At 39.4% G+C, this 9,775-nt stretch overlaps 2 protein-coding genes across 4 annotated transcripts; one reads left to right on the forward strand and one right to left on the reverse strand.

Annotated features, from left to right (window-relative positions):
- Window positions 1-2,449: 2,449 nt before the first annotated feature.
- svbp (small vasohibin binding protein) lies at window positions 2,450-4,041 on the forward strand. 2 transcript variants are annotated; one of them, XM_080846518.1, is made up of 3 exons: window positions 2,450-2,534; window positions 3,195-3,328; window positions 3,490-4,041. In XM_080846518.1, exons 1-3 carry the CDS (start codon window positions 2,498-2,500, stop codon window positions 3,574-3,576), a joined length of 258 nt encoding a protein of 85 aa, XP_080702644.1. In that variant the 5' UTR covers window positions 2,450-2,497; the 3' UTR covers window positions 3,577-4,041. The 2 variants fall into 2 exon arrangements, with proteins under 2 accessions (XP_080702644.1, XP_080702645.1); XM_080846519.1 differs by lacking the exon at window positions 2,450-2,534 and adding an exon at window positions 2,611-2,715.
- A 1,282-nt stretch (window positions 4,042-5,323) lies between these two features.
- Window positions 5,324-9,748, reverse strand: fbxo2 (F-box protein 2). Of its 2 annotated transcripts, XM_080845634.1 has the most exons (7): window positions 9,357-9,384; window positions 7,982-8,095; window positions 7,755-7,812; window positions 7,289-7,415; window positions 6,522-6,614; window positions 6,290-6,428; window positions 5,324-5,833 (listed from the first exon to the last, which is right to left on the reverse strand). In XM_080845634.1, the coding sequence occupies exons 3-7, from the start codon at window positions 7,789-7,791 to the stop codon at window positions 5,699-5,701; spliced, it is 531 nt and encodes a 176-aa protein (XP_080701760.1). In that variant the 5' UTR covers window positions 7,792-7,812; window positions 7,982-8,095; window positions 9,357-9,384; the 3' UTR covers window positions 5,324-5,698. The 2 variants fall into 2 exon arrangements, with proteins under 2 accessions (XP_080701760.1, XP_080701759.1); XM_080845633.1 differs by lacking the exon at window positions 7,982-8,095 and having other exon boundaries at window positions 9,357-9,748.
- Window positions 9,749-9,775: the final 27 nt, after the last annotated feature.

The following is a 9,775-nucleotide window of genomic DNA, read 5'->3' on the forward strand; positions in this document are numbered from 1 at the left end:
GTCAAGTTGACATTGGGTCTTTGTTATGACAACTTGGCATTAACCAAGAAAACATAACCTGTCAACATCTTTGTTATGACAACTTGACATTAGGCAAGAGAATATAACCTGTAAATATCTTTGTCATGACAAAAGGTATATGTAGTTGGGGTAGAGGGAATTATTCATGACACCTTCATAAAAGGATCTGACAGTGTAATAACACTAATCCACGAACACTAGTCCAAACTGTAGTTGAGGTAAAAAAAAAAAAAAGCCTGATGACAGCCAAGCTCAAAACCAACCAGATATGACAGTTTAATTTAACACATAAAGCTAAAGCCAGTTTGATAGTTAGGCCTGCCATGGCATGTTTCATGACAGCTTATGTTGTCTTGGTTAATGTCAAGTTGTCATAACAAAGACGTTGACAGCTTCTGTTGTCTTGGTAAACAAGTTGTCATAAGACATCCCAAACAATGTCAACTTGACATGAAAATGCAAAGAATGACACTTAATGACAACAGTCATAACTATTCATTAACACTCCTTCACAATGAAGCCTAATAATGGAGAATAAAAAGAAAAAAGATAGGAGTAGCAATCTCCACAAATCCAATTACTCGTTAATTGGCTGTTCTACAACCAATACTGGCTCCCTCCATTTTTATCCACTATTATTTTTGTATATTTCATGTATATACCTTCTTCTGTTTTTCTTGGAATCATGTATGCATCATGTACATATGTTGCATGTGTGCTAATATGTTTGATCCTCTGATACATGTATGAATCTATCTGCTTGCTCCTGAGAATCTCCCCTCTCCTTCTCTCCTCCCTTCCATTTGCGATGGAAGAAAATAGAGATAAGAAGATAAACTAGCGTGAAATATGAATATGTATCAAAGATATTAAAGGGAAAGTATATATTATTGTAAGGCTTTATTCCGCACACGTTATTAAAGACACCATTAAAGTAAAGAACAGGGGAAGGCTCCACTTAATAGCTTATGCCACAACTCTCAGTTACAGTCAGTTATTCATGAATCTCTCTGCTGCTCACCTATAATTGACTTCACATAGGTAGGCTATGTGTGGCGCTAACAGTGTGGAGTGTGGAAGTAATCAGCATATTATTGAAAATACAGAAATCACGAGAGGGTTATGTCCTTGATGTCAAAGGTTGTGTTGAGCTTCTTTCGAAAAGACCAAATCCAGCTTCTGTGTGTAGTTAAACTAGACAAATTTGAGAGGATGATTATTCAGAGAGTCTTATAGGCATTCTGAGACAGTCCAGCCAGCATCCACCACTTTCAGAGGGTGTCTCTGTTGTGCTAAGGATCAGCTGTTCCTCCTTACTGCTAGGCAAGTTCTCTTTCGAGATTCACGTGGAATCCAGAAAACATTTCATGATAAATCGTATGTGGCACACTAACATCCAAGGAGAGCTTGTGTGAATTATAAGACTGCAAAAAAAAAAGAAAAAAAAATAGCCTGAAGTGGAAGATAATGCAGTTTTCAGTGTGTATTGAATCCTGTTTGCACACGTGAGCAAGTGGTTAGCTTAGCACAGTAAGCTACAACTACAAGTGAAGGCTCATCAATAATAATAATAATAGTCGAGGATACTGTTGAGGGAGAGTATTTAAAGGTAGCCTACCTTTCTGATGGTCTAAATACTCATTCATGACTCGTCCACATCTGACCTCCTTATGTTTTGCTCTCCACTCCTAAAACACATTAAAACAGACACCTTGGTCATGCAGAAGGTGAATGTTCGGGTTCATCTGTGTTTCACTGGCTGGTTGGTTATCCTCAGACACTAGCCTAACTGTTAATACCTGCTTCTCATATTAGTTTCTCTATAGATCAGCTGCCATCATGCATGTTTCCATGTAGTCTACCCATGTGCATAATCAGTCTGTTGGCATACCTACTACAGTCAGTGGGAAGTCCCGATTGCATGACTTAAATGACTATGACTAATTCATTCTCCCAAAGCTAAAAGTCTATAACTGAATGGCCGCTCTACGTGCACATATTTGGCATTGACTTGTGTGCTAACTAGGCAAACGCTGTTATGGTGTGACTGGACCCACATTTAGGATAGGAACTCCCTGCTTGTTGTGACAGCCACCAGGCTGGCCACATGAGCCAGATAACCTAAGCCTGCTTGTTCTGTGCTCCCGGGCCTATAGCCTACTCTGTGAATTCTATTGCGTCCGTCAAAGCGATCACATGAGGGCAAAAACTGGATAATGACCAAACTTCTTTGGTTGACGTGACTGCGCAAGAGGACCACTAAAGGTTTTTACCCTACACCAGAGGGATGCCACCAATGCGTTTTCTGTAACTATAAAACAAGGCTGCCCTCGTGTGGTCATCTCGTACAAACGCATTTCTAAAGTAAACCTGTCTTCCTGTCCTCGGGAGAGTGACCAAGCCGCTGGAGATAAAGAAATACGGACGAAAAATATTTATTTGTTTTGTTTTATGCTCTTTATCATTGTAAATTCACATGAAAGCAAGCCTTATCTATATCCAAGGTGAAACTGGTAGGTGGAACACTGCTTCTGACGTACTATACATACACCCGGATAGTTTCCAAGCAACACATAATATAACGGCTCGGTTCAGAGTTAAGTATATAGTAACACGAAATACTTACTAGCTACCGATTTTAATTTTTGCCCTAGATTTTGTACCACCTAACAACCCATATTTTAAACCGCTTGGGTAAGTTTCCAGAGACTAGAAACTGTAATGTGACAAAATACCTAACGTTATTTTGATTGTAAAAAAAAGTCCGAATGACGTTAACGGAATCGTCAAACCAATATCGTGGAATCCAACACTGTGCTAACGTTACAATAATTAATGTTTTGTAAATCCAGTGGTCGCTTACCCTTTTAAGTGAAGCCTGAAGAGTTTAAGCCATAGCAGTCCACCCCAAGGCAAAAATAAAATGAGCTTGCTTGGTAGAAAACTGTTAATGTCAGCTAGTTACGCTTAACACCCATCTATCTAGCAAGCTAACGAGCAAGCGATATGTTTGCCAAGGGGCTGTGGGGAGTTCTATGTGTTTACCACTACATTTATTTAATGGCTCACTGAATCCACAAAATTGCTTAACACTGGAAGCAGAACTAAGGACTGTCGTACTTTCTAAGTTGCCCATTTTTGCCAACAACAAACTGTGTTAATCTGGTATCTAGTTACAGTGTTGACCATAGCGATGGAGCCAGCAAGCCGAAAGGAAAAGCAAAAACAAAGAGATTCCTCAACACGCGGTGACAGAGCAAAACAAAAGTCTGCCCAGCAGGAATTAAAACAACGACAAAGAGCAGAGGTACTTGTGCAACCTTTCTCTATCACATTGTATTGGAGAATGACTAGTATTTTAGTGTATAGTATATTCATTCACTACCGTGATCATTAGAATGTAATTTAACATGATGGAAAAACTCCTGAAGCCGTTGCTGAATCTTGTAACCTCATATTTCGTTATAGATATATGCCTTGAACAAAGTGATGACGGAACTTGAGCAACAGCAGTTTGAGGCCTTTTGCAAGCGGATGCAGTCACAAGGAGAATGACAACCTGCCAAAAACGTTGGGTTTCAGTTCAACTATTTAACAGAACACTTTGCAATGCCAGCATTTACATTTTTTAAACCTCAGACAAATATGTCAATATTGCCATTTTCTTAATGTTGGTATTAATGTTTGTTTCTGTGTTTTATATTTGGTCGGCTGGGATATGAAAAAGTTCAGTTGTTCAAATGGTGCTTCCGTTTTCCCCCCCGTGTTCAATCATGGATAAGCATTTGTTTACAGTGAGAACGTTTTCTGTGTCACAGTTTTATCTTTCAAGACTAATATTGTTACATTTCCTAATGTATTATGTTTGGTATGTTAATAACTTCCGTGTTGTGTGATTTTGTCTATTGAAACATATGCTTTTACATAAACAATAAGTAGTTATCTAATCCTGAACAACCTTTGCATATTTTTTATATGTGTATTTAATGTATTAATATATTAAAATGTGTTTTAAATTTGTCCTTATTACTGTTATGACTTTTTTTGTTCATCACATGTTTGAGAGGGACCTAGTATCATTATCATCTCATATCTCATACATAACATTTGTTACTATGTTTTTTTCTACTTAAGCTTTGTTTTAATTATCACTCTGTGCTGTGGAACAGTCATCAAGCACTGTGAGGTGTGTATTGATGGATACCTATCAGAGGTTTGCATCAGAGACCACCATGCACAAGAAAATTAGATGTAGTGGTGTTCTGTGTTAAGGTTTACATTTTTGTATTTCTGCTGATGGCATTTATAACATAATTCATATACATCTTTCCAAAAACATACAGAAATAAGATCAGATCTTCAACATTAAAACACTATTAATCTAATCAAGCGATGGCTAGCTGTCTGGTGTTTGCGTCTTGGTTACTTTAAGTGTAAATGTTGTGACAGAAGGGCAATTTGGACCTTCTTAGTAATTTTTACTCTTGTGCAAAACAAACATCTTCAGGAGAACAACATAGTCATAGGTCATGTGAACCCTCTGTGCTGTCTAAACTTTGATTTGCAATCTGTATATTTGGCAATATTATAGGAGCATTCTGCACGCCTCCCTATCCGGCTTTGTCCTCAACCGCTACAGGTCAATCCCTCAAGCAGATGTTGTCGTCCGTCACAGGCATCCATCTTGTAAAATTGAGGAGTGTCTCTATCTTTTGTCACGACAGGATATATCTTCCCTCTGTTCTCCACGCACAAGCATATGTGAAGCTGTCAGTAAATATGTGTGTGTAATGCCTGGGGACAGCAGCTTTCATCACAACTATAACTCTTCTTTCTGAGAGGATACATGCCTGAAGCAGAACTGGCTGAAGCCTCTGCATTGGCCACATAAAAGTCAACTTAATGGCTTTTATAGATGCTTGAACCATTAAGTCAAGGTGCACAGATGTAGTGTAACCATGCATTGGTGTCTGTCGAGATAGTACATTTTTTCCCTCAAGTGTTGTCATTCAAACCCCAATTTACCCTTTCAGCGCAAAGATATTTTAATATTTCTCACTACAATCTGGTTACTTATGTCATAATCCCACCAGATGTATTTGATCAGACAAAGGAACATTTGATGTGAAAAACATTGATCAGATTATTTGAGCAAATACTTAAGAATCAATTTGTCTCTTTCAAGTAGACTTGATTATATTCACATACATGATGACCTGATAATCAGAAACACAAGAGTAAAAGTCCTCAAGTCATGTAATTTATTGGTGTGTGTCAAGGACAAAAATTATTGAAAACATAATCTAGGGTTCAGGTGCATTTTAGCTTCACAGCCTTTAAGGTATTAGTGCAGAAGTTAAGCAGCATAGCAGCAGGTGCGGTTTTACTAAGCAAAGGAGGTAGTAGTTAGAACCACAAAATTAAAATTCCTGTCTTATGCACACATTTTGCATAATGCTTTAAAGGGTGTTGTGTTCAATAAATACTAGTAATCAGAAACATTTGTGTTAGGTAGCGACTCTAAGTACTATGCAGTTCAAAACTATCCAGCTCAATCACAGTGGTCCACATATTTTCTCTCTTGAAGGTCCACCTTGTTCAATAGTTTTTTTGTGTTTTTTTTTCACCTATTGTCATCCCCTGAATTCCTATTATCTCTTCTGACTGAATCTAACCTTTAGAGCTCCACTCTGACTCCACTCCCTGTCACTCTGACCCCAAACCATCCATGCCAGAAGCGGGAGTCCTGCCCACCATGCTCAAAAGAGATGAAGCGCAGCCCCTCGCCGTACTCTGAGAAGGAGTGGGTCACCTGCAAGGAGACACGCCTGAGTCAGAAGTCGTTGAGTCTGTTCTGTCTTGTTGGGCTTGGCATTCACAGTGTGGCTATTTTGTCAGGTCAAATACAGTACATACACACACCCCCTCATCTAGTACAGGAAATGGCTGGCCACTTCCGGTGGGCATGTCCTGGGTTCATTGATATTAGAGGTCTTTGTATAGTTGTACACCTTATAATCTTAAATGATCTAGCATTAACATTTTTGCAGGAGGGCTGTGAAGACCTTGATTATAGCCAGAGTAAGTGCCCCCTTTTTCAATGCAGTTTATACCCCCCAAAAAGTACAGAGTTCACTTAAGGACAGCTAATTTGGTGGTTGCCTAGCAACAACAAAAAAAACGCTGCCAACATGCTATGTTTGATCAGGGTCTTAATATGGCAATGATGTCTATCCAAAAAGGTATGATGGGCCATTAAAATACATACCTGTTTCCAAGAGCAGTCATCAGAGTCTGGGTCAAGGGTTACATTGTCAGGCTTAAATTCTGCAAGTACCTCCTGATTTTCATCAAGCAGACATGCAGTCAGTTGGTATGTGCATCCACAGTCTGTGCGCCCACAATACCTACAGATAAAACAAGTGTACAATATTCAGGCAATCAGGACTGCGGAGTATTCTGAAGCATGTCACAAACAGGACCAGGATTTTTAGTCTCACCAGTCTTCTACATTGACAGCTGGCTGTGTGTCTAGATCCTCTGGAGTGAACCCCTCGGCCACGAGGTCAACCACCTGTCTTTTCAGGCATAGCCTTTGTTGAGTGAGTGAGGGAAAGAGAGAGACCCAAACTTGGTATTAGTGACTCATTGCTTTGTTAACATTCCTAACGGCATCATATGACATGTGACAGTTCAACCTGACTTCAGTGTAGGTAAGCTACAGCACATGGATGGCTCTTTTTAGTCATATGTGACTTAACTGTGAGCCTCTCTACATTCAGGAAAGTTGCCTCAGTACCTTCCTATTTTGACTCAATCAAGTAACATCACAATGGATATTCTTTGTAAAAAAGCTGATGACTGGTGGTTGTGTCTTTCATAGGTTGACAGAAAACCTTTTATGTGACCAGTTTCCCTATCTTGATAGAATCATCTGATAAATAGATCAGCCAATTCAGACAATTTCAGTTCATTTCAAATGGCACTAGATATTTTGTTACAGAAAACATTTTACGTGACCATTTTGCGTATAGGATTATATGATGAATAGATCAGACAATTTCATGTTTCAAATGGTGATTTTTTGATATTTTGTTACTTAGACCAGGTCTTACCCTAAAGCAATTCTGAGTGCAATGGAATCATAGATTTTGGTCTTCAACTCAAGAACAAGTTCATACCATGCTCTCGCCAACCAAATTAGTCACAAAAGCTATCGCCCAGACTACACCTATCTAACTTCTCACACCATAGCCATTTGTCTCACTCAAAGGAGGTGGCAAAATATTGCTTGATGTCATCATCACTGAAGGAATGTCCACAGTCTCCAGGCATGTCCTCCACCCGCCACTGACTGCCTCCGTTCTCTGTCAGCTCCCAGAAATCCAGCTGCTCTGAATGGAACACACACACACAGTATATACACATATAACACAAACAAGCAGACTAAATTGAAGTCTGTTTGGGGAACCATTTCCTGCAAATACAAGTGATCAGATACAATCACTTGCTACTGGAACAGGAACTAAAGGGATCACATCTTGTTGAAAGGGTAGGTGCGAAGCAACTGATATTCTTGACGTCAGTCTTTAAGATGAGCCGTTTTTAAAGAAAGGTAATGTTTTGCAGTTTAGTAACATGGAAGTTAATGCTGATGTTTTAAGTACTGCAGCCTAAATGCAGTCATTAAGTACCATATGCATTATGTCATGTCAAATAAGGAAGCCCCTTACCTTCCCCACAGGGATTTTTCAGGAGGTTTTTAGCCATTGCCGAGGAAATCAATTGAACCTAAAAATATACCAAAGGGAGAAAGAAAATGAAATGAATGATGCTGATATATAAAAGAACATTGAAAGACACTAAATGGTCTATGGTTGCCTTTTTTATTTATTTTCTATTCTACTGACAGTTGTTAGATAAATACGTGTTGGTTCAAGAGAGGAGTCATCAGACGAACCTTCTTTGTAGCAAGATGAGTTTACTTGGTAAATGATGATACAATTCAGCCGTCAATGCAGTGCAGTCAGTAATGTTACATCAGCACCACACCAACGGCTGGAGAACCCGGATTCTGATTAGATACACACAATGTTCAAACATTTATAGCCCCAGCCCAGTGATGTCACTCTGGGCCCACAAGCCACCCCCTTATTGATCATGGGATGGTGACATACCGTCTGGTCCCCTTTGTGCATGCAGAACAATTTTTACTTCTGCTTCCTTGACAGGTGGTCAGCACAACTTTCTCTTTTTGAGAGGTCAAGTGTCATGTCAAGTGCTTCTACTTTCTGTGGCCTACCAGAATACTTTGCCCTGACACCCAGAGTAATTGGCCTACTGTTTTCTGTATGTTTCTACTTGGTCTTTACATTTTCCCATGTGAACCTCACTTGCCATTTTTCTCATGCTATATGGATACATTTAGATTTTATCTTACACAGTGGTGCTTAACTTCTACATATGTCACTTGTACTGTGTCTAGAATATCACCAAGACTGAGGCATGCATTCATTTTCTTTTACATTTCTAAACTGGTATAATTAAATTATTTTACGTCAACGAATGTCGCACACTCATATCCTATTGATTTCCACAATTGAACACTGACAGAAATAAACTATGACAAACTTTATATTTTACATTTTCAACCTATTACCTTTCTCTGTGGCAATCCTTTTGGGCTGACTCTCCAAAAGAATTAGACAAACATGCAAACATGATGAAAACTAATATAAAATATGCTATCTGACTAGAAAAACAACAAAATGTATACAGACAAAAGCAAGCTATGATGATAACGCCCTCTGTAATCTGAGCGAGGATGACTCCATCTAGCTGTAACTGCAGACACAGCATGAGAAAAACATCACCCCACCCCCTGAAATCTGCCAGTTCTATCCAGTTTGGTCCACGGCACTCACCTCTCAAATCCGGACACATCTCTTTCTCTCTGGAGTCAAATATTATTCCAGGCAATGTTAATGATGGTCACAGTGACCGTATGCGAGAAAGGAGTCTAACCTTAATTTGTTATACTGTAAGGCCTCACTGTAGCCATATTGTAACTATTCTGGAATGCTTGTGTATGATTTCAGCTATCTGTCTGCTTAGGGATGCATGGTTGATCTTTTCATTGAGGTTCTCTTGTGCATTTATCCCAACACACATGCCTTTAACCATACTCTCCAAATCCTTGTTAAAGTCTCAGTGACGCTGACTCATCTATACAAGTGTGATAAGAAACTACATTTAAAAAATCAAATACAACTGGCAATGAAGGCTATATACAGCCCTAACAAGCAGTCAAAAACAATGTGAAAGAGGGTACTCACGATGAGTCAGAAATACAGCAGGTTCTTTCTGTGTCTCCTGCAGTTCTGCAGCGTGCTGTTTTCTCTCTGTCCCTGACACCCGAGAATGCCTGGTCTGCAAGCTGCTTCTGCCAGCTGATCACATGGACAACACAGGCTCTGCTACTGTACTCCCCTCCTGCCCCATGCTGCTATAAGAGCAGAATCTACCACACAAATCACACTCAGCACAAATGTCCATCGAGGCATGTTGAAAAACTGTCAGCACAAAATAGGGACCTGATTCGTGCCAAAGACCTGTCCGACTTAATTAGGACTGGGTGAACAGATTTTCTGTTGCAAGTCACACCACCTAAAAGGAGAAAATGCAATAGCATTAGGCTACATACTTGGCTTTAAAGAAGAAATGTCACAACATCTTTCCTCATACTTTATGAACC

Source organism: Sprattus sprattus, assembly GCF_963457725.1.
Source record: "Sprattus sprattus genome assembly, chromosome: 10".
Lineage (NCBI taxonomy): Eukaryota > Metazoa > Chordata > Actinopteri > Clupeiformes > Clupeidae > Sprattus > Sprattus sprattus.

Coding starts and splice junctions, on each gene's coding strand:
- fbxo2 (XM_080845633.1), bottom strand. CDS start 7,791: ATGGCTAAAAACCTCCTGAAAAATCCCTGTGGGGAAG. Junction 6,429..6,521: donor GCTGTCAATGTAGAAGACTG/GTGAGACTAAAA, acceptor TTTTATCTGTAG/GTATTGTGGGCGCACAGACT. Junction 5,834..6,289: donor ATGACTGCTCTTGGAAACAG/GTATGTATTTTA, acceptor GTCTCCTTGCAG/GTGACCCACTCCTTCTCAGA.
- svbp (XM_080846518.1), top strand. CDS start 2,498: ATGAAAGCAAGCCTTATCTATATCCAAGGTGAAACTG. Junction 2,535..3,194: donor CTATATCCAAGGTGAAACTG/GTAGGTGGAACA, acceptor TCTGGTATCTAG/TTACAGTGTTGACCATAGCG. Junction 3,329..3,489: donor AACAACGACAAAGAGCAGAG/GTACTTGTGCAA, acceptor ATTTCGTTATAG/ATATATGCCTTGAACAAAGT.